We start from the raw sequence: 24,476 nt of genomic DNA on the forward strand, positions 1-24,476 counted from the left end.
TTATCTTCTTTTGTACCGTGCAAACACAGATCTCCAGCGAACGCAGAAGAACTTAAAAGAAAATTTGTAGCTGAAGTCTAACTTTCATACCGGACCAACTTTTCCTGTATTTGATGTCAGTATCTTAGATTATAAGAACTACATGAGAGAGAAACCCCCTGCCAGGTTTCCACCCTACAGGTCAATCCTGCCTCTGTAAGTGCTCTTAGAGGAAACTCTTTCATGTGACGTTTATTGAGTTGTTGACCTGGGGAAACACGCAGAGCATCCCCAGGCAGGAGCGGGACGCAGCCGGTGCCGGTTCGGGGTGCGGGCTGTGCCGGGCCGTGCCCGTGACGCGCCGCCGGTGCCGGTTCGGGGTGCGGGCTGTGCCGGGCCGTGCCCGTGACGCGCCGCCGGTGCCGGTTCGGGGTGCGGGCTGTGCCGGGCCGTGCCCGTGACGCGCCGCCGGTGCCGGTTCGGGGTGCGGGCCGTGCCGGGCCGTGCCCGTGACGCGCCGCCGGCTGCGGGAGGGGCGCGGGGCGGGGGCAGCGCCTGCGCGGGGCCGCACACGTGGGCGCGCCGGCGCCGAGCGCAGCCATGGGCAAGAGCCGACCGCGGCGGTTCCGCCGGCCGGGCCTCGGCCCCGCCGGCACCGGGCAGCACCAGCAAGGCGAGCCCGGCCCCGAGGAGGAGCCGGCGGCGGAGCTGCTGGACAAGGTGCGGGCGGGGCGCGACCCTCTCTCGGGGCAGCGGGTGTGGGGGGAGATGTCTGGGCTCGCCCCCGGCGGCGTCGGGCGCGGAGCCGCCCCCCCGGCGGGGAGAAGCCGAACAGCCCGGCGGGGCCACCGCCCCTCCCTCCCTCCCTCCCGCCGCCCGTCGCTCTCCCGGCGTCACGGCTGCGCCCGCGGCTCGGCGGGGCGGCACCGGCAGCGCCGGGACCCGCGGCCCCGGTCTCGCCTTCTGCAGCGGGCGGGAGGCAGGGCCGCGGCCCTCGGCCCAGGAGGGGCTGGGAAGCAGCTCCTGCGGTGCTTGGGTTTGTTCGCCACCCCCCTCCGCCCCCCGCGGCTGGAGAGTTCTACAGGTGGCCAGAGCGATGAGTCCGTGAGCCGTACGTGAGGGATAACTGATGGAAGATGAGTTTGGCCACTTTTGGGCCGCAGTCCTGGTTCTGAGTTAGGCATTGCAGATGAAAAGGGATGGAAACCTCCTCCTGCACACGTGACTTTAGAATCAGAAGCAAAAATCTGTTTTCCCCTCAAGTGATTGAGTCCCCATTGTTCACTTTATCGAACTGAACTCATTGAACAAATCACTGCTTGGTTACTCTTCTGGACTGACCTATTTAGTCTTAAAATGGAGAGAGAGAAAGTATATAAAGACTCAGGTGAGGATGAGCTGAGGGATTCTGTCAGTGTCAGTGAGGTAGGATGTGATGTACCACTCTTCTGGTCTGCTCTTCATCAGGCGTTTACATTTTCTGTTAGATTTTCAACAAACTGTCACCTTCCAGGATATACACTTCTGCTGTTCTATTATTTTTTATGATCTGCAATTCTTATATCTCACCTAAAACCCTGTTACAGCACAAGTCAGCATCATCTTATGGATGTAGAGAACACTTGCTTCTTGTTGTTAAGCAGATGCTTTTAATCTAAAGGCTATATTTTTTTATTATTATTTTTTGATTCTTCTGTTTTTCTTGCTGGTAGCATGTGTTTTGTATTGCCCCCATTTGTCCTTTTTTCTTCTAAATACATGGTAATTTAATGTAGATACGGGGTCTCACCAGTGCCAGCTAGTGTCAAATCTGTGTCTGGACTGCGGCTCTCTTGTTAAACACCCAGAATAGCATTTATCTGCTCATATAGTTAACACACACAACTCAGGTAAAGATTTGTAAAGGTTCATGGAAGTTAAAAGCTCTTGCTTCCATTCAGGATCAGTAAAACTTCCAACTACCTTTTCCCGCAACCCGATCTGCCCTGTTTGTGTCTCCCCAGCTGCAGCATCCCAGTGCTGAAGTGAGAGAGTATGCCTGTGCCAGTATTTCCAAGCTGTTGCAGCAGAAGCACGTCATCCCAGCCTTCCTGCAGAGGGACATTGTGCGGTGTTTGGGGCCACTGCTGATGGATCACAGCTTAGCTGTTCGGGAAACAGCTGCAGGTGCTCTCCGGTAAGCAGTTGGAATGGGGTAATCCTGGAACAGGAGAGAAAACAGTAGGGTTTTGTTGTTGACAGCCATGAACTTGAACGCCAGCCTGTCTTGCTTTAACTGCGGCCTCAGTAGGTACACCCACATCAGCCGAAGTCTGCAAGAGAGGGGCTTTTCTTGCTCCATGAGACTCTAATGTCAGCAGCAGGCTTTATGCTGGAAATATATGGCTTTATGAAGAAATATAGAGAACTTGAATGCAGTTCATGTGGCATTTTGTGTCTTGATGTTTTAGTACCCATAAGCCTTCTTGTTACACTTGACAAGTAAGTGAAAATATTCTTTTCCTACCACCAAAGTTATTCTTTTGTGTTAGGGAGATAGAAGACTAAAGTTACTGATTGAGCAAATTGATTTTAAAACAAAAAGTGCCATAACCTTTAGACGAGAATATAGAATACATGGGTTTTTTTAAACATTCCTGGAAAGTATTGTATCTGATCCAAAGCATTTTTTTTTTGTTTTCCCCAGAAATCTAAGTGCTTGTGGAGGATTTGAAGTCTGTGATGACATGGTGACAAGTGACATTATGACACCCCTTGTTGCACTTCTGAAAGAGGTGTGTTTATTCTGATTTTAAAACTGATCTATCCATTGAATTATCCCACTAACAAAAATAGTTCAATTTTTTTAGCTATTATTAAGATATTTGAAAGATCTTTTAAAAGGATTTTCAATAGATTTAATGGTACAAAAATTATTCCAGAGATTTCACACCACTAGCTTCTGTTTCCTGACCAGATAATTTTGGTCTGTGGCGAGGCTTGCACCCTGGGATGATTTTTACATGAAAGGTCTGGAGATTTTGGGTCTGGAGCTTCAGTCAAGACCAGTTTATTGTGTCAGTCAAAATCCAGGTCCAACATTTATGTTGCAACATTATTCTAGTGAGTTTTTTTTGGTGAGCAATTCTATCTAAATGAAAGCTTGGGTTTACAGCTGGGTACTGTAGGATAACTTGTACTGAATACCTATTCTTTGTTTGGTCCAGGTGTTGCAGTGCAGTTTGGAAATTGCATTGAATTCTGTCACCTGCTGTCTTTGTATGAGCAGCCTTGAGCAATACCATCGTTTTCTGTATGTTCCTTCCCCATTTCAAATTGAGTAATAGCATTATTGTAAAGCATAGCAAGATATTAGCTGAATTAATCTGTGTGATTAGAAAGAACTATTGACAATTTCATACGGGCTATTAGCAAGAAACAGCACTTAGGGTTCTAAAACTGTCAAGTTGGATTTTTTTTAATTAAAAAATGCTTCTAAAAACTACTGAATGCAAAGCGAGTAGTATAAGAGTCTTTCTACAAGAGAAAAGTTACCAGTGATTCAATTCCATTGTAGGTAAATTTTCTTAGAGAATAGGAAACTAGTCAGGTTTTCTGGTAATAAACACTGTGGCTTGTTTCCCAACCCTGGTTCTCTTGTTTCGTTGTAGTGTAGCACTGAGCTAGATGCCAACCAGCTCTCTCCAAAGAAATGCAGAGAGACAAACAAAAATTATATTGAAGACATAGCCGATGAAGCTATTAATTTGCTGTGGAATATATGGTAAGTGCTGTGAAAATCCAGGGCTTTTAAAAGAGCTAAATTAAATTATTCCTGAAAAGCAGCCTGGTGATTGAGGCAGAAAAGAAATTACTGTCCTGGCATGGGAAGATATATCCAGTTGCTGATTCTGATTTCTGATTGTGTTGCTCCTACATGTGTTTTCCTTTAATAATGGTGAGCCCTAATCTGATCTGAAATACAGGTTTATCTTCTGCCATAAATTACTTTTTTAAATTAAGGATTCTGAAAGTCCATTAAGTTGGTCAATAGTGTTAGGAGAGTGACAATTTTTTTTTCTATTGGTTGTTCATCCTGAGTTCTGATTTTGTTTTCTGGACATGTTCTGTCACAGTCTGAGATGCAGTTTGGGTTGTGATGTCTTGCATGCAGTTCCTGTAGATCCTTACTGTGTGATGAGAGATGGAGAAAATTAAATTCTGATCAGTGGACTCCAGTGCTCTGGGAATATGAGGACTTCTTATACTACTTCCTCCCTCTATAGGTCATCCCAAAAGCTAATATTAAATATTTAGACCAACTATCCCTTAGTTACTCAGACACTGATACAAATCTACTTAATTATGTGAGAAATAATGTGAATTGTTCAATTAATAGTTTACATTGGAAATACCAGGTGAAGGAAGAGAAATGGCAACACTTAATACAGAAATGACTATGAACATTGAAGCTTATTCTGAAAGTTTTTCTTGAATTTTGTGTTGTTTCTCTTCATGTTTTAGCAGCTTCACATCGTTATACACCTTGGTGCATACAGGATTTTCTTTAGTGTTGTACAGTGTTTCAGTGGAGTTGCCTCTGTGCCTGTGTGATATGGCTGCTGGCTTGAGGCCTTATTTCTAAATTGGGATTTTTTTTTTTTAGGGATTGGAGTCTAGAACAGTAGAGAAACTGCTTGCTCAGCACCTTGCACAGAATACATGACCCTTTGTGACTCTGACTCAACAGTGTTGTGTTCATTTTTTTTTTTTGGCTTTTGTAGTCACTGCTTTGGAAAAGGAACTATAATCATTAAGTGTGACATAAATTGCCTTTGTATTTTGAACTTTGTGGCAATGAACTACTGACTTCATTGCTAAGTTTGGTACTGATAAAGTTGGGGCTGGCATTGGTGCTGAGACATAATATTTCTAAAAGTAAATACTTGAAGATCCTTGTAGCTGGTTAGGTCCCATGCTTTTTTGGTTTGAATTAGTCTTGTATCAATATATTAGTTTAAAAAAGGAAATAGCTGTGGAAAACTTGAAGAAACAGATCCCACTGTTAGATAATTAAAGTAAATGCATGTCTGAATGATAAGAGCAGTTATTTTATGGAGTGAATAAATATTGATGCAAGAGGCAGCAGCTCTAGTCACTGGGTTTGTGGGTGAAGTTTTCTATGGCTGCAGAAAGCCTTGGGCTGGCTTGTAGCCTGCAGCTGCCTTTCACTCTCTGGCTGGACCTGTCCACATCTGTATTTAGGCTCCCAAATAAACTCCCAAACACTGGGTGTGAGGAAGCAGCTGGCAGAAGCCAACTGTGTCCAGGATTTTGCAGTTTCTCTTTCAGCATATTTATATAGAGTTGATCATAACCTCAGTAATGAAGAATAGCTCTTTGACTAATGCATAATTCTTACATAGTTTTTACAACTGTGTTACACAGTTTTACAACTGTGAGTAATAGTGAGTATGGGGTACTTAAAATGTTTTTACAGTATTTTTTTTTCCCTGGGAAAAGTGTTTTAATTAATCTTTTTCATACAATAGTGAATGCAACGATACTGCTGTGTACATATTCAATAAAGAAGGGTGTCTGAAGGCTGTGTTGCATTACATGAAGAAATTTTCCACAAATGTGGATCTGGCTATTTCAGTAGGTAAGTGGTAAAAAGACAAGATAAGGACTTAAAGATACTTTTTTTTTCTTTACTATATAAATGTAACATTGATGTTGCAGGCATTGCATGATGCACCTGCCTTAGCATTGCTGAGCTTTGCACTGAATATAAGATTTCAAATTCGTTTTTGAACAGCACATAATTCAGAAGTTTGTATCTGTTGTGCTTGTTTTCAGTCCAAAGGAGAATGACTTATTGGTGGTTACATGGGAGGAAAAATTTTGTGGAAAGAAGGCTCTAGAGGAGGGCTGTGTTTTTAGTTTTGTTTGCAGGTTTTGGTAATGGAGGGTTTAATTTGTTGAGCAAAGGACGTAGTTCATCTAAAAAAACCCCAAACAATTCCTGTCACTTTCAGTGTGTTTTTATTAGTAGTTTGTTGTTGTAGCCTTATAATGCTCATACAGGTGTGTGTGATCCCAACATTTTTATGTTGTCACTACTCAGTATACAAAGGAGAAATCTATTTTTGAGTAGCTGAAATTAATACAGCTGGTTCCATGTCTGATGTGTTACTGTCCTCATCTGTTTTGTGTACAGGTTTGCCATAGAGTGTCTTTTAATCTAAAACACAGGTTGTGAGAGACAGTGTTCTACCATTACAACATGATGCTGCATGAAATTTTTTTTTTTTCCTGTCAGTGTTTCATTACTCCAGCTTGCAGTAAAAATGCTTTTTCAGTAGGAGAGTGAAAGCTACTGTTGGGTTTATTAATTATGTTTGTTCTTATTGTTTGGTGTAGCAAACTGCTTGCAGGCAGTGACAGAAGATAATCCAGACCTCCTTCTTTCATTTAATCCTTCTGCACTACGAGTATTGGAAACAGTGATGTTGTGTCCAGAGAGCACAATGAAGCATGTCCTTCTGAGAACACTGATAGCAGGTACGGGGCTCGAGGGTGTTCACTGCTCTGTGATGGGGAGCACGGCAGGTAAGGGGGGTGGGAAGGACAGAGAGCTTAGTCCTCTCTACTGAAGTCTGGACATCTGATTGTCAAAGCCTATACAGATGGTTCATGAGGTTATATCTGCCTTTTGGAACTGCAAACAGATATTTACAACTGGTTTTGAAACTGTCTTAAATGCTTGACTCTAAATTCAGTCCCTGATCAGGGTGATAAAGCATTTCAGCTGCTCTTTTGATTTTCAACAGTGAAATAAGTCAATAATAAGTGATACAGGAGTAGTTTTGATCTTAATAGGTGTAGATTTTTGACTCATATTCTCTACCTTGCATTCTTCTTGCTGCCTCAGATGCTTAACTGTGGTGATTTTTGATACTGGAGTGTAATAAATTAATATTGACAATCCTTAGAAAATGGTTCTCTCGTGTGATTTTGTTATCAGGTACAAAGTAACACCAAGGCCAGGCCACATAAATATTCTGTAATTATTTATGTGCTGAAATTTACTTGAGCTTAAGATGTGGGCATAACATAGTTATTACAGATGAGTATGTGAAATGCTAAACAGAAAAAAATACAAATCTGTAGAACAAAGACTGAATATAATCACTGCGTATTTTAAGTAGCGCAGGCTGTGTTCTTACAAAATATTTGGCTATTACAGAGAATTGAGTACTTTAGTAATTTTCATATTTTGGTTATCTCATATTTAGGCACTATTTGGAATATCAAGGATACCATTCCACCAGGCAGCCAGGGAAGCATGGTTAATGCAATCCTGAAGGTTTTCTCAGAGTCATTAGCAATAGACGCTGGTGAAACAATTATTCGTATGAATGAAGCTGAAAAAAACAGGTTAAAACTTGCTGTGGAAGCAGAAACAGAGGAAAACATGAGTGATGTGGTGGACAACTGTGTTTTGAGTGAAGATGATAACATGGAAGAAATACCAAAAGGAAAACTCAGGAGGGAAAATGATGTTTCAGATTTACTTCCAGTAAGTGTTTCTGGCTGGCTGTTGGGCTTGGTGCTTTTGGGTGAGCGTTGGACTAGTCTTGACTCAGCACTGGCCAGAGGAAATGACCTATGAGTGTTACTAATACTGGTTCCCAAACAGCTTGGCTATTTTAGCTAAAACCTCAAAGATGAGCATGGAAAATTTCAGCACGACTTGTTCCAATGTGACCAAATTGCACAGCACATCAGGAAGGTGCATTTCCATGGTTTTCCTCCAGTGGAAGGTATAGGTTTACCTGACACTTCTACCTGCAGCTACTGCAGGAATTTTGATTTCTGTTTATGGCAAGTGAGATTTGTAACTATTCAGTCATGAGTGGAGGTGGCTCAGAGGTGTGTGGGAAAAGGGTAACAGGAATACATGTTTCTGTTAGAGCTTTAGATAACTGTTTCTCTTACAGCTTTAGTGCAGGTGGCATTTCTTGAAGATAAAATTTGCTCTGGAACATCCAACAGAAATGTAGCTTACACCTCTTGGTTTTGTGGGGGTTTTTTTTCGAGTTTTGGTGTAGAATGAGAAGAGAAAATGGCTGGACTATATTTTTAGCCGACAGCTTGGGTAATTTAAGTTGCACTTAAATGTTGTTTTACAAAATCAAATTTGGTTCGTGTTTTTATTTTTTAGTCTGATAAGTGGGAACTGAAAGAAGTGACAGCTTTACTGACGGCTCAGCAGACTGCTCTGGAAATCATTGTTAATATGTGCTGCAGTGAAGGTTTGTAGGAATCTCTTTCATTGCAAGTATTGTGGTGTGTTTTGTTTTTGAGCAGCTCACATTTAGTCATCTTGGCTTTTAAAGGCAAATGCACACAGGCGTATTGTCCCTGATATCCTCGTCTGGGGGGCAGATTAGATTGTAATTTCTATTACTATTTCAAGTGGTTTTTTTCATTTAAGTTATTTATGAGACTTAAATGGTTTTTTTTTTGCATGGTACTACTATGTGCCAACATTTAATTACAAACAAAAAAGCACTTGCGGCAAAGAGATATTTCCTGAAGCGTTACAGCAAAATCTTTGTTCAGTTAGAGTGTGGTCTGAGTGTTCTTCTGATACAATATGTGTGTGAATCTTATTGCAGGATGGGGCCATTGATTTTTTTAAAAGCAGATAAATCTTGTAGCTTTGATTTAGTGTTGATACTAGAAGTGTTGCAAAATTAGGAGTAGATACAGCTTTTGCAGGCAACTCTGGCAACAATGTAGATTTAGGCTTTCAGAGTTCTGCCTTTATGAGCTTTTTTGAGGAGGAAGAAAGGCTGTTGTTTGGAGGGGAGTAGGAAATAGATATTCTATAACTTTTAGGAACTCTGATAGTCAGGTTTGACAGCTTTTCTCCTAATCTTCAGGAAAACAAATGAGAGATTATCAAATTCTATTTAAAAATGCCAATAACCAAACAAAATTTATCCCCTAAAACCTCCAATACCTGAAAACTTCTGTTGCTGTTACAGTTTTATCCTGATGCAGAAGTGATTTTCTAGGAGATAACTGAGTAAAACTTTCAGGTTCTAATAAAATCCACAGTAATACCCAGTTATTCCCAATGGTGATTTTTTTTTTCTCTTATAGCACAAGGAAATTCTGTACCTAGTGTATGAAGCTCCTTTCATTACTGTGTTTCTCATCTAATGAGCTGTAATTCATAAGCTTTCCCCTTTAATTGGAAAATCTCTTGTGGATAAGCTGCATATTCTGCCATTCACTCAGTGTAATGTAAGGTTGATTGTGTTGTATTTCACTGCAGTGCTTTACCCATTCATGGGCAGACAGAAACATAGGCTGTAGAAATTAAGAGGAATCCAGAAGCAGCTGTTCATTTAATTTTCAAGTTATTTGAGGACTAAAATAGCTTTAGCCATTATGCTGAGTTCATACAAACACTTGGCTTGCTACAGAGCTGAGGGAAATAACCAGGCTGGCAAGAGATGTGTTTGACTGAGCACTGGCCGGCATTGGGAGAAGCAGAGTGGTCTCCCCTTGATGGGGACATGGGCAGGGAGCCAGGACACTCCAGCACTGCTGTCCAGTTTGTAGTTCAGAGGTTACCAGTGCTAGTTAAGATGGGATTGCCATTGGAAATGCCTCTGTGTTTCCCAGAACATTACAAGAAACCTGGTCATAGTTACAGGCCAATGTTCTAGATCCCAGTTCCCGCTCTGCCCTGGTCACTGCTGTCTTTGTTGTTGCTGAGTTGCATTGTCAGCTCATATCCTTATCATTTAGTTTTCAAACGAGATTTTTGTTTGCTTTAAAAAGATTCACATGGAACTTTTCTGCAAGAGGCAAGAGACTTAAGGGGATGTCTGCTTTGTTTTCATGTTTCTTGCTGCCATGGCCTGGTAAAGAATAAAAGCCAACCATTTTCTCATGCAAAGGCTGTTAACACCACCGTATTATGGCTGCAGAAATAATTGGAGATTACCATGAGTAACAGAAGATGCCTGTGTGGTCAAGTTGCTGCAGCTCGATGAGTTACTTTGCATCAGATAAACAATAGCCATGACCTTCAAATACATTCTTAATTTCTGCACAATACAGGTGAAATGCATTAATCTAGATCTTTCTTGCTGTATTTTAAGTGACTTTGCCTTTTGCCACAGAGGTGGTGTGGCTGTTACTGTAGTTACTACAGTACCTACTACATCTCAGCAGAATCTGTTGTCAGGCAAAATTACTTGGGGGCAAATCTGATATTTTTTCATCAGAGTAGTTAAATGTCCTGACCTATATACGCAGGCAGAGCTTTCGTCTTCTAGAGAGGAGAATCAGTCCAACTTGTAGACTTAGGACTCGGGTAAACACCAGTTAAAATGTAACCAGGTTTAAAGCAACTTTAGATAAATCTGTGTGAACCCTGTGGACGTAGATATATCAGTTTAAATATAAATGATGGACTGAGCTTGTGCTTGTTAGGCCAAGACTGGCTTTAGCTGTGGACAGATTATTCACTTTACAGTAGCCTGTAGGTAATACGACCTCAACTCCTCTCACCATGTGTGCTTGCCCTTACATGACTTACTGTACTAGCAGATCTGTAAGTATAAATCTAGTTCAGGTTTAAGACTATAAACCTAGCTTAACTTACTTAAAATATGTTGCCTGAAATGACTATCAGAGGTTATTTAGCTTGCTTTGGCTTGTTTTGCTGTCATCGTTTCCTTTCAAGTGGCGTTGCTGTGGAGACAGTAACATCTTCATCCAGCCCAGTTACTGCCCAGGCAAAGGACATCTGTCTGTGGCTTTTCAATATTGCTAGAGGAAACAGTTGCCTTAACTTTTTTACTAACTGCACTCAGTTTAAGTTAAACCAGTGTTTTCACATGCTTGAATCTACCTCAAAAAGTGAAATGGTGCAATCCAAGTTAAAATCTTAGTAAATCTCTATGAAGTTTCTTCCATACCCTTTTTGATAAAGTGACCCATTGTTAATATCAGAGATTAAAGTACCCGTGTATGAAGAACCTGCCTCCTGAGAATACTTGTTGCCTGAGTGAATATAAAATACTTTTTTAATAAAATATTTAGAATTGTGGCTTAGTGGCACTTGATTTGTGAGGAGTTCATAGAGCCCAAGAGCTTAAAGATTCCTAAACTAAGAGGTGGAGTCGAGTACAACTGAGAAGTAGGAAACGTATTGCGTGAGGGCTGTTACATTTACAAGTCTGTCTTGTGTTCTCAGATCCCTCTGATGACGAGTGGGAAGAACTCTCCAGCAGTGACGAAAGTGACTTGTTCATGGAAAACTCATACAATGAGGGAGGGGGGCTGCTGATGACACCCCTGTGCCTCTCTGATGAGGTTCGCTCAGTGTTTCTGAACAACCTCATTCCAAAGAAGGTAGTGTCTTCTGTTTTATTTCCAACACATGGCACAGTCTTCCCCTAATTCCTGCTTTGTATCCCAGGTTAGGCAAGGAAATTATCCCAGTCCACGTGGAGGAAAGGAATATTTTTTTAATGAGTTTAGCTTCACTCTTTTTGGCCTAGAGATGGTGCATCATTGCATGAGCTCTCTTGACCTAAATAATTCATGTAAGTTGGAATAGAAGAGCCATGTGTTTCAGAAAGCTGGTGGAGTTTCTTTTAATTTGTTTGGGTTTTTTTCCAAAATACAAAGGTTGTTATTCCTTGATTTGGACATGAAAAAAATTACCTGCAAAAAGAGAGGAAATCTTGATGAAGCATGACTGCCAGATTTCTATATTAACTAAATGAGGTGGAAGTAATGTGTGAATGGCAACAGTCAGCACTGAAAAAGTGCAAGTTCCTCTTACCCTGTTTTATACAAAGTGTCTGAAGTACAATATTTGACACAGGAATTTAGTTGTTTTTGTTTCAGAGTTGTTTTGCTCATTTTTATTTGGGGTTGTAAAGATGGAGTTTGTTATTTGAATTGTTACTGTGCTGGTTCAGCAGCATTGTAGAATTCCAACCCAAGACATCAAGGTGCGAGATGAAAACTTTGAAGGCTTTTTGTACTTAATAACAGGAGTTTCATGGCAAGGCCTTGTACGCTTGCAGTTATCTGAAAATTCTGTAGTGGAATCTGTAAGAAGAAAGAGCCAAATAAGAAAGAATAGCAGAAACCTAGACAATCACCTGTTGTTCAGTAGAGTTGGATACCTTAAATATGCTGTGCTAAACTCAGGGTATAATTGCACCATTTGAGTTATTGAGCAAAATTCTGACGTTTTTAGCAGGTGAGACACTTGCTGCCTGGAAAACTTTGAAATACATAGTTTGAAGTATCTGTTTGAATCAAGATAAAATTTCAGTCTTCCTTCCAAACACACTATAACAAAAAATAAAAAAATAAAGGCTTTATTGCTAAACATTTCTTTTTCCCCTCCTCAGATTCTTGAAAAAACTGCTTTTCCGAACAGTGTTGCTCTAGACATCTGTATGCACAATCCGTCTTGGAAACCATTAATTAAAAAGTAGGAATTTCATTGTCTCTCTTACTATTTTTCATTTATATTCAGTTGTCTTAGAACTCTTAGAAGGATTTTCCATCTTTGGGTTTCTGTCAAGATCTGGATACTGGCAGATCTGATATAGGATTTTGAATAGAGATAAAAATGCTTTTGTAAACTGCACACCAGATCACAACCTTAATTAACTGAAGATTCTTCTTTATATTTCAATATGTGTTTTCAAAGAGATTTGCTAAATGCTTTTTTTATTTGTTTGTTTCAGACTGAATACAGTGCAGTGTAGAGCTTTAACATGTCTTCATAGCATTTTGTTAGTGTCAGATGTGGATTGTCTTGGAGGAGCTTCAGCACTTCAGTCCCTTGCACAGCATCTCTCACAGTTGATCTTTTCTAAAACAGGTAAGATGTTTAGTACAGGGGACTTGCTGACCCCCTTTGCTGATCATATAAGGTAGTTCTAACGCCATTTTATTACTAACTGTATTTCTTTGGTCTTTCAATATAAGGATACTGACTGTTGGAAATGTGCTGGCAAACAGTATATCCTGATGTGTTTATGCAAACTGCACCTTGAGCAAGTCTGCTCTTAATGCAAAAATCTGCTTTACATCTGAGTCCACACAAAAAATCACTTAGTGGATGAATCCTGCCTTGCTGAGACCAGAACTGTTTGCTTGATCATATTTGGGATAATAGTTCTTCATCAATCACACAAGCCATGAAGAAGATAGGGCATTTTCTTTTTAAATATGCTGACTAGCTTGCCTAAAGAAATGTTAAAAAGAGGATGTCTAGCACAGTCTTTCGCGTAATTTTTTTCTAGGAATCTTATGAAATTATGTCAAAGATGGTTGTTGCAAAAAAAAAAAAAGTACATTGTTGTTACAGTAGGAAAGAGAGCAGCCACCTTGTCTCCAGAACATGCTTTATGCTTATGATGGCATAGCTTTATTGAAAGGATATTTGTAGTAAGAAAATGTGCAAAGTTTTTATGACTAAATATTAAAGCTGCTCCACTTCCTGTTCTGGTTCTGGTTTGATTTCAATGGAGAAGGTAATAAATTTCATACTATTTTAGAATATCATATACATATATATATTTAATATATTTAGAATTGGAATGGATTGCCCAGGGAGGTGCCCAGGAGTCACTGTCCATGGAAGTGTTTAAGGAAAGACTGGATGTGGCACTGAGTGCCATGGTCTAGTTGACAAGGTGATATTCAGTCATAGGTTGGACTCGATGATCTCATAGGTTTTTTTCCAGCCTCATTTATTCTGTGATGTATCCTGGTAAACACTAGAATGTATCCACTATAGTTCCTCCAAGGTGCATTATTTCATAGAGATACTGTGAAGGTTTCCCCATACATCTGCTAGTATCACTATTATTGGATGGTCTATGCAGCAGTTAGCACTTCCAGCTACTTCCTGTAATCCTATACATGAGATCAGCATCATTTCAATAATCCTGTTGGACCATTTACACTGTGATCTCTGTTACTGACATGAGAGAAGCTGAACTGAGATTTAAAAAAAAAAAAAAAGGCAAGAAAACCCCAGCTGGTTCCAAACTGATGATGTGGTTCCCTGACAGGCTCGGCTTCATGCAGACTATTCTGATAATCTGTTTTTGTTTTAAGGTAAGTGGTGATGGCTTTTCAAAAAAGAAGAGATATTCTTAGAGGCTGAAAAAGCCTGCCAATTCTCAAATTTGTCAGAAAACGTTTTCCCTAAGACAGATCTGTTGAAGTTGAGCATATGTGTGGCTTTGTCATTTCTTGTCTCTCAGAAGATCGAGAAGCTCAGTTTCCTTCCCTTCCTTCAAATGTCTCCCTTTGTAGCCACAGATGCAGCATTTGTAGTTCTTTGCTGTAGTGTATGGAATGACATGGGCATTAATGCTTGAAAATGCATCTGCCTGCAGAACACACTTTTTTCTCAATGCCTTTAAAAGCATGTGATCAGTCTATGAAAACATTTTTACTGAGAGTGCAGTTCTCGAAAAACTAAAATGCAGAAATGAAAATACATATGAAGACATACACAAGGATGTTCACATAAAATACTTGTCTCATGCTTGAAGAGACAACTTCCAAGATTTTGAGTCTACCTGTTAATCTTTGCAATAGTCAGAAAGTTCTCAGATCAAGCTGGAGAAGTTGTAAGCTGAGGACAGATGGTGCTAATAAAATTGATTTAATGGCCTGGGCCCGTATTTTAATGGTTAAATGCTATGTAATGGATACTGCCAGATAGAGTTGATAAAATACCAACATGTGGTTAGAAGGAATCCTGTGGTTTACAGGGTGGAAAAGAGGCATAAAGATCTAGTTGCTTACATGAGAAGGGAGAAGATATGCATGAATTGAAAGGTTCTGCATCTGGAGTGGTCCAGAAAACAAAAACACATTAAAGGAAAATAAAAAGCCTGAAGAAACACAGAACATTCATTGAAGGTGATGGCTGATATTGATGAGTTCATAGTTATGAGAGTAATGCAGTGTTTGAGTCATACATTCCTGAAATGTTATTAAACCACCGGAAAACATGCTCTTTATATGAATTGGAAAGAGTCCAGTGTTCTGGGTGTCTAAAAAGCTTGCTTAAGAAGGCAGAAGAAAGGAGGTAAAATACACAGTCAGCTTCTGTAGTTTTCTCAGTTCCTATATTATGGCCTCCATGTTATACCAGTTTTCAAGCTGCCATTCTGATGACAGTGGTTTGTACCATAAGTGTTGGGTCACATAAGTGTTTCAACCAGGGATGTGCCTCAAAATGAGGACCAGCTGTGGTCTAACCTGCAGATGCAGTTAATACTGAATTCAAACAAATCACTATGGTTACAACCTACAGAGACTACTCTGAAAATCTAGCTTTTCCTGTTCTGGTAGTACCTGGAGGAACAATTAAGAGATTAAGGCATTTGTATTTGTTTGCTTCCTGTGTCCCTCATCTTACTGTTTAACTTTTGGCTCTGGGTTCAATTCTTTGACAGAACTCCCTGCAGACACTGAATTCCTGGAAGCCGTAACCAGTGCTTTGAGGGCTCTCCTACAAACAATGGCATCAAAGAACATCTCCCAGGTAAAAGCTTTCAAACTCAAATGCTCTGCTAGGTTCACATTTGGGTGAGATTGGGCTGGAAAGTTTTTGAAACAAAATTATTTAAATGAAGTGCAAAGTAGCAGGTGCAGACACTGACAGAACAGATTTAATAGCATCAACTCTTAATGTTTTTCATGGACCTTACAGTAATACTGTTTTGTTTATCTCTTAACATGTAAACAAATGAAAGGTATTTCAAAACAAGAAAATCCAGGTAGTATCTTTAGGAGGTGGGTATAATGACAAATATTTAGTAAATTAGCACCTAGAAATGCGCATTTTTTATTTCTTGATGTCACCTAGTTGAAGCTGGTTGTCCTTCTAGAATCTTGGTTGGACGTGAATTAGTGAGCTAAATACAAGAATGAAGCATTTTGTTATACAAGACATAATACTAGATGGTCTGCTGGTCCTTTCTGGCTTTAAACTGAAAAATGAGATCTTCTGTGCTGTAAGTTATAATGGGATGGAAGCAGCTATTGAGCAAGGTAAATTTGTGAAAATACCTTTGGGCTTAGAACTTTTCCTTCACTTTCGTGACAGCATTGGTTATGTTCTGGAAGAAACACCTTAAATTGAAAGGGAGAATTTGACTGTTTTCTTGGTAGTTACATTTTCAGAATTCACGTAGTTTTCATAATCCAGGGCTCTTTATTTCTCTATTATAAATTTCCCTGTGTTCTGGAAAAGCAGAGTAGCTAAATGTCACATTGGAAAATTTCCATGAAAGTGTGAATGTCTTCCTTCTTTCCCTCCCTTCCCCTTGTTGAGCAGTGTATGACTCCTGAGCAGCTGTTGGCTTTATGTGAAGCTGGTATTCACAGCAGCAATGCCAGTGTTAGAGTGAACGTAGTGAGCATCCTTGGAATTTCTGGCAGCGTCTTGGCAAAAGAACAAGATACAGCTGAAACACTAAAGGTGAAAAAGCAAACTTTGCATTGCAAACCTATATGAATTTTGATATTTCTTTCAGTTTTCCCTTGTTGGAAAAATCAATTTTTCTCTCTTATTTCAGATGATTGGAAAATTTCTTCTTGAAGTTGCTATGAAGGAATCTTCTCTTGTGGTAGCAGGGGAAGCCTTGGATGCACTTTTTGATGTATTTGCAGATGGTAAAGAAGCAGAAAAGGCGGCGGTGCAGATCAAGTTGCTTCCAACATTGAAGGAATTTCAGCCAGTGTTCAGAACAAGGGTAGGCATCAAGTGCAGCCAGCTCAGGGTCTCAACACACAATGTGCATTAAAGCTTTGAGATTTGGGCTCCTAGAAGAAGTAATTAAGCAGTATTGTATAACTTCATAAGATGGCAAAAACCCCCAAAAAGCATGTGATTTTCTGATATTCCACTTTAGAGGAAAGCAAATACACTTACCTTAAAGTTCATGGAACTGTCAAGGTGATAGCAGAGCACCTCTGTTGCAACATCTGCATTACACCGTCAGTATTATTGATGTCCAAATCACTACATTGTTCTGAAACACTTGCAAAAAAATCCTTCAGGTGTCTCTGGAGGAGTGCAGCTACATTAGTGGGAGAGAAGTCTCTTCTGAAGTTACATTGACATCTTTTGTTTTTTACTTCTTGTAGTTGCAGGTGGATGCTTTTGTTCTGCTGTTGGTTAGTTAAAACAGATCATGTATTCTGTGTTTTAAAGAATAACAAAGCCAGCATTCTAAACTAATTTTAGGTACGTCCTTGGGATGTACCTAAGGGAATGACCTTCCACCTATTGTTTCTTTGATCAGATGAAGCCCGAGGAGTGACTGTCATAGTCTAAAAGCTAAGCACTATACACACAAAATACATACCTGATGGTGCTTCAGTTGTGTGGTTAGATGTACAAGGTTTTCCATATAAAAAGCTGTAGAAAAGAAGTGTGTATTTCAGATATTTGAGTGAAATATCATACCAATAACGTAGTTTTAGGCAGCAATGTATTATAGTAAATTGACTAGCTCCACGTGTGCACATGAGCACCTTGGAGTTCTCAAAAGCCGTGGGTAGCATATCCTGACAGAAGACCTGTATATAGAATTACAGTAAACTTGAACTGATCTAATAGGAGAAACCTCTGCATTAGTAAAGCATGTACTTTTTTTTGGTTTTACAGATGCGAAAAGAAGGCAAAGGACAATGTAGTACAGATCAACTGTGTGTTCTTGACAATGTGAGGATGAATTTGAGAAGATTCATTGCATATCAGGAGACACTAGGGAAAACTCCAACTTGAAACATCGAGGAACTTTTAAGGTTTCCCTTATTGAGTAATGTTTTCAAAAATATAACCATTTTGAAGTACTAAAATTTACTGAGCAGAGCAGTTTTTCTTTGATGTTAATACTACATTTTGTAATGTTCAGTATTTTTATACACTTGGGTTGATGCAATATGAAAGTCACACCAGCACAAAAAACCCCGTAGCGTACTCTGAGATTGTTGCAGTGATAAGAAGGTGCTCCTGCAGCCCTGATGTTTGTACACAGCTCCACTGTCGTTCTTTAGAAATCTTCATGTACCCTGGCAGAAAACTATAATTGCGTGAAAAGGTAATTTGGAGAATATTCTCGGTTATGTGCCAGATAAGGAAAAAAAATTTAAAAGCTCAAGATATATTTAAGGGAATCGAGCAGTGGCAGAATGTTCTTATTTGCTGTTTGCTCTTACCTGTTCCTAGAATTGCACAGGCACTTATGGCAAGCTTCCCAAGAGAAGTTTGTGACAAGTGTGTAGATTCCTGTCAGCACTTGGTTCTGTTATTTCATGAGGAGAAAACTGTTTCAGATTCATTTATGATAGCTTTTTGCTGTGGAAATCTGTGTAAGCAGATCCTACACTTAGACACAGCTCCCTGTTTTTACTTTATTTCGGTTGGTATTTCTGAAAATCAAGTCTCTTAATTTCCTTTCTTCCTTGTAATTCTACATCAGGATGAATGTGAATTCAAGGAAGTAATAAGCCAAATAAAAAGTATTTTTTATATTGAGGTATTACCTAAAGTAAATTTATAATTGCTTAAAATACCTTTTAGAAATATTTGCGATGGAGATTTTTAAGCTGTTATTTTCAAAAAATGTCACCAATTCATGAAGATTGTATGTAAACTTCCATATATCAAGAACTTTGGTTTTATTTCTCTGAATGAGATTCTATCATACATATTTTTCAAGAAAAAAAACCAAAACACAACCAAACACGAAAGTATTTTGTTGTGCTGGGTTTTGAAATAGGAGGGTTTTTTCCCCTCTCTCTTAATGCACTGTCTTAGTGCAGGCATCTAGTTTTTGGCAAAAGTTTGCCCATGGTGTTAAGCATGGAACTTATAAAGACCAAATTTGCTCAGTTTGTTGGATTTCAGTCTCTAAGATTGGAAAGCAGGCTTGGGAACTGACTGGATAACTTGCAAATGACTGACTTTATAATAATAATAATAATGGCCAGTCTTCGCGAGCCAAGATTTGGGAAAGGTCATTAACCCTTCGAGCCTGCGCAGTGGATTTTTTAGGTGAGACACAGCGTGCGCTGAACTGAGCCCACCCTTTAATCCTGAGGTTCATCTGCCGGGGCCGAGCAAGCTTGGACAGTGGCAGTGAGGGTCTCAGAACGTAGGTTTGTTTAGAGTGACCTTCTCTTAGATGGATTGCCTCACAGGGCTAACGAGCTCCATCTGCCCAGGGGGCTGGGAATCGAACCCGGGTCGCAGCGGTGAGAGTCCTGCATCCTCACAACCACTGGACCACCAGAGGCCCCCTACTGACTTTATGAAATCCTGGCATATGGTATTTTGTCAAATGCAAGAGAAAGTAAAAGATGAGTTTAAGCAGCTCTACTGTCTGGAAGTCCTGTCACTGCTGTGACTTTGCAGGAGTCGGATGAAATGTGTGATGTGATGCCTGCTAATCAAATGAGAGTGTGGGACTGGGAGGGCTCCAGGGTCACTGAGCATGGCCTGGAGAAATCCAGGAGAAGTCATGAGGAGCATGGTCAAGAGGTTATCCAGGGATTTGGCAGGGCAGGCAGTGAAAAGGGCCAAAGTGTAACACCTGAGGAAAAGTGGATTATGGCATAAGACTGCACAGTATGTGGATTTTAATCCTTGTGTTAGTTATACTTGCTGTACCCTGAGGATAGTATCCATCAACGCTGCCTCTGTTCAATCTTAAACATCCACTGGTCAGATTATGTGACCAACACATCTGTTCTAGAACAGGCAGCTGTCACAAGTATTGAGGCCATGTTGCTGAGAACACAGCTGCGATGGGCAGGGCACGTCTCAAGGATGAAGGACCAACCACCGCCTCCCTAAGATCTTGCTCTATGGTGAACTTGCCACTGGCTGCCGCATGAGAGGAGCCCCAAAGAAAAGATACAAGGACTCCCTGAAACAACATCTCAGCCTTGGCCATATTGATCACCATAACTGGTCTACTCTGGCCTCAAATTGGGAGGCCTGGAGCCACACCATCTATAACGCAGCTGTCTCCTTCGAGAACACACGCAGGATCACCCTCGAGGAAAAAAGGCAGCGCAGAAAGAACCGTGTATTGCAGAATACACCACCTAAGGAGTCTTTCTGCTGTGCCTTTTGCAATCGGATATGTCTGTCACGTATTGGCCTCATAAGCCACCAGCGTGCCTGTAGCAAATGTGGATAGAGCCTTCCCAAATCTTCGTTCGCGAAGCCCAGCCATGATGAAGAAGTTAGTTATACTTGCTGTACACTGAGGATAGTATAATATTAGCCTGATGAAAGGTATTAATATTTGTTTAGCCCCTAAAGGACTTTCTTGTGGGATGTTCTGCTCTCAGTTTCTGGATGCTACATTGAATTGAAGGATTATCTAGGAAAAGGATCTCTGGAGGTCTCTTAGTGTAGTTTCTGGAGTCAGACAGGTTGTGCTACGCCTTGAACATCTTCCAGGATAGAAATCCCACAACTATGGCAGCCTTTTCCAGGGCTTGATTGCCCTCACTTGAAATTCTTTTTTTTCCTTTCTTGATTGCCCTCACTTGAAATTCTTTTTTTTCCTTTTCCCCTTTGTGCCTTGTAGGACTTCCCCCTGCTGCAAAATGCACCTCTTGTCCTTTGCACACCACCTTGAAGAGTCTAGCTTCATCTCATAACCCCCACTTGTTAGCTGAAAACAACAATTGAATTCCCCTCTTCTCCAGGCCAAATACACCCAGCTCCCTTAGCCCTTCCTTGTACTAGCTGGAGTTCTGACCCTCTAACCATCTTAATGGCCTTCTGCTTGACCTGCTCTACTGTGCCTTGTACTGAGGGGGGTCCAAGACTGAACACACTTCCTCAAATGTGATCTCATAAGTGCTAAATAGAGGGAAGTCATCGGTTTTCTTAACCTGCTGGCCATGCTCCTGCCAGTAGAGCCTGTTATTTGTTAGTTGTCATCACTGCAAGGGCGCACTGCTGACTCCTCTTCAACTTACTGTCCTCCAGGACCCTTTGGTCCATCTCTCCAAGCTCTTTGGTCATTCAATCAAGAGCCTGCTCTGTTTCAAGGGATAACTCCTTCCCAGGTGTAGGACTTTGCATTTACACCAAGTGTAGCAGTCAGAATCTGGTTCCTGGGGACTGTTGGAAAAATAGAGTATGTTATTTTCTGTTTAGGGGTTTTCTTTTAGTTTAATAATGAGAAGAAACATTTCATCTTCAAATACAAATCTGAAAATTGCAGAAAAATATATAGAAGATAGGGCATCCACTACAAAAAATTGTTTTCTTAATAAAGTCTATCAGACCATGTTTTTTTCCTTCAAGTGAAAAAACAAACTGACATTTAGATCTTACACTATTCTGACAGTAGGAATGCATAGATTATTTTTTTGCTATGCACTGATCAGTTGAAGGTCTTAAATATTGTGTCCTAGGTGCATAGTATGAACCATATTGCTTGCAGAAGTATATGATTTTTAGTGCTTAAAATACTTGCTTCTATCTTCTGGTACACATGCCATTTCAAGCTAATAGCCAAAAGAGAAATGAGGACATGGGAAAGCATTTTGTTTTCTTGCAAGTTTGTACTAAACCCCTGACATACAAACCCTAAAACAGTCCCTTCACCTGTTCCATCTGAGGAAACCAGAGCACTTCAGTGTTCGGCTGAGGGCATGAAACACTGACAAGCTGGTGGCCCTGCCTCCAGCTCACCAGGTATGTCTGGGTGATAGAGAGGTGAGCTGGAGCTCTTGGGAGGTGTTTTTGTACTCCATTGCTAATATTAATGACATTAGATATGATTTCCTAATATCCCATGTTGTAAGATCTTTGCCAAGGTCTATTGCCCTCACCAGTGGCTCATGGCAAAACGGAGCCTCCATCTTCCTTTGGGGTTTCTAAGATACTGTAGTTATCTAATAATATTAAGCCAATTGCGTATTTTGTTTTTCTCTGTCCATATTTTTATTTTTATTTCTCTGAATGGGAAAAATCTTACTCTATCATCTGCCCAGCTACCAGTTCAGTGTCTGAGTGAGAGGCAAAAAATTTGTATGTTACTTTAGAGAGCACATCGTGCTTGTAAGGGACAAGATGGAAATAATAGAAAAACATAGATAACTTCTGAAGACTTGCATCTGTGGAAGACAAGCAAGTTATCAGTGATTTAAAGAAGTGTCAGATCATAGCCTAAAGCCAGATGAGATGTATAGGTACAGAAGAGCTAAACTGTAAGATTAGGGCTGTGAAAGTTGTTCTGATGCAATTAAGACAGCAGTAGAAGTGATGATGTGCAAATTAAATATTTTGGGCACTCTTTTGACACTGGTTTATTTTAATAGGTTTAGGGTAGGCCTCAGATGAAGGCAAGATCCTTGACAGCCTCCAAAGGGAAAGACAGATCTTGAAGATACTTAAAGGGTGGCAGAAATTGGACTGATCTAGGCAGTGTGCAGCATAAGTAAATAGATGTTAAATAGATGTAAGTGATCTTCATCAGTTCATGTAATCACACAGATAAGACTGGTATCAAAACAGGTATCTGAATTTGTTTGCTTATTCTGATTCCTAAGGCATCATCTGTCTGTACTTCAGTTAAAAACTGCAATCCTTGGAAAGCATGGATTGCTGGTTTATTTGTCTCCCTGTCTGACACTGAGCACAACAGAATCTGAGTCTTGAGATGATACCAAAATAGGTGCTGAATTTACATTGGTCTGTGGTATCAAGTAGAGTGTGAAGGGGGCTGTGGGCCCCCTGCCCTGTTCAGAAGCAGTGGGACCCTGGCATTTGCTGCTGCTTTGGTTTCTGCAGCCTACAAAATGTTGAATCCCCAGCTGTGTAGAGAAGGAGTTATCATTGCTGTGTGGTTTTAGTTTTGCTCTCTACGAAAAGAAACAAGTGGCAAGATTTAAATGAGCATTTGTTTTGAAGTACTTTTTTTATACATCATGCCTTGACATTCAGAAGATGGCTGTATAGCACAGTAGAGTCAATAGCTGAACTATTTGGGGGTTATGGTGTGTGTTGAAGGTATTGTTTTGCATAGCATGTGGTTTTTTTAAGGATTGTCATCTTAGAGGAACAAGAATAACTTCAACCAGTACTACTTGGCTTGGTTTTATGTTTGTATTTTAAGAGAAAAATATATAAAAAATGAGAGCACAATAAAATTACAGAAGAAAAACTGTGTTGGAAAACAAATTAATTTAAAATTTGTTTGTAGTTTAAATGTTATAAATGAAATGCATATCTTGTGGAATATTAACATAAAAAACCCCCGACCAAAAATGCCCATAAACTCAAGTTCTGTTTTCTTAGTAAGTGATTTTCAGTAGAAGCATTTCCAGAGGACTGGATAGAAACATCTAGCCTTACATTTACTGTCGCAAATTCCAATTCAGGCAATGGCAGTGGTAATTGAAAATAATGTAATTGTTTCTTTTTGGCACAGGTGACTTGAGCAAACAGTCTAAATATAGTTTGAGCTGGACATGCCGTTAAGATATATAACAGTAAGGTATTTGGCAAAAACTGAAAACTCTTGACAGGTCAGATTAAGGAACTTGAAGTTTTTTCACCAGGGCTGACAATAATGGTGAGCCTTTCTGTTTGAAGAAGCTTTTACCTGACTGCTGGGGTTTTTTTTGTCTAATTTCCAAATAAATTCACACTGTTAATTTTGGTACCTTCTGGGAAAAATAGGAGGTGTTAAAGTCAATTCACTTCAATTTGATTTTGTTTCTGTGTTATTTTTGCAAGTTTCTTGTTTCTGTGGGAGGCATTTTATCATACATACCGACATAGTTCAGTGACCACATAAAAACACAGTTTGAGACTTGCACACAAAAGGATATGTTAAGATGCTTTTTTTTCCCCTTAGATCTGGGTTTTCAGGAACTTGCATTACTGCTACATTATGGGCTTAAATCAAACAGCTTGGGAAGTGAACTAAGGTCCTACTGTAACAATCCGTATGCAGTTGGAATTATCGTGGCTGCTACATGTTCTCAACACAGGGAGAGTCCTGATGCAGCCCTGGGGTTGTGAGGTGCTCACATAAATCATGTACCAGCGCTTCAAGATGCACTAGGATTTCAGTAAACCTTCTCCAGTTTTGTGTTCCTGTTATGATAGAAGTCCTATCAAGGATTGTTTTCTCTCTCCTCTGACATATGAATTTTTTTAGAACTTTTAAGGAACATTGCACTGGCCTCTTTCCTCCTCCCCTCCCCTTCAAATGGAGAGTGAAAAGCACTTCCAGAATTTAACGGAAGAACAGCTGATTCAGCCAGTAAATGCATGATGTTTCTGAATAACCTTTTCTGGCAAGTTCTCTTTTTAGTGAGTAAAAGAGTTAAATTCAGAGTGTTGATTAAACAAAACACTCCAAACCATAATTAAGTGTGGGTTTTGTTTG

General features: G+C 40.2%; 1 protein-coding gene across 3 annotated transcripts; it reads left to right on the forward strand.

Moving 5' to 3' along the window:
* Positions 1–33: 33 nt before the first annotated feature.
* HEATR3 (HEAT repeat containing 3) lies at positions 34–19,009 on the forward strand. 3 transcript variants are annotated; one of them, XM_017816117.1, is made up of 15 exons: positions 34–195; positions 1,983–2,155; positions 2,666–2,753; positions 3,630–3,742; positions 5,511–5,620; positions 6,382–6,522; positions 7,257–7,540; positions 8,186–8,276; positions 11,243–11,400; positions 12,417–12,499; positions 12,759–12,895; positions 15,495–15,583; positions 16,379–16,522; positions 16,620–16,796; positions 17,714–19,009. In XM_017816117.1, exons 2-15 carry the CDS (start codon positions 2,109–2,111, stop codon positions 17,831–17,833), a joined length of 1,782 nt encoding a protein of 593 aa, XP_017671606.1. In that variant the 5' UTR covers positions 34–195; positions 1,983–2,108; the 3' UTR covers positions 17,834–19,009. The 3 variants fall into 3 exon arrangements, with proteins under 3 accessions (XP_017671606.1, XP_017671605.1, XP_017671607.1); XM_017816116.1 differs by lacking the exon at positions 34–195 and adding an exon at positions 581–699; XM_017816118.1 differs by lacking the exons at positions 34–195; positions 1,983–2,155; positions 2,666–2,753 and adding an exon at positions 2,957–3,271.
* The last annotated feature ends 5,467 nt before the right edge of the window (positions 19,010–24,476 follow it).

The sequence above is a fragment of the Lepidothrix coronata genome, unplaced genomic scaffold, assembly GCF_001604755.1.
Source record: "Lepidothrix coronata isolate B3197 unplaced genomic scaffold, Lepidothrix_coronata-1.0 Scaffold54, whole genome shotgun sequence".
NCBI lineage: Eukaryota > Metazoa > Chordata > Aves > Passeriformes > Pipridae > Lepidothrix > Lepidothrix coronata.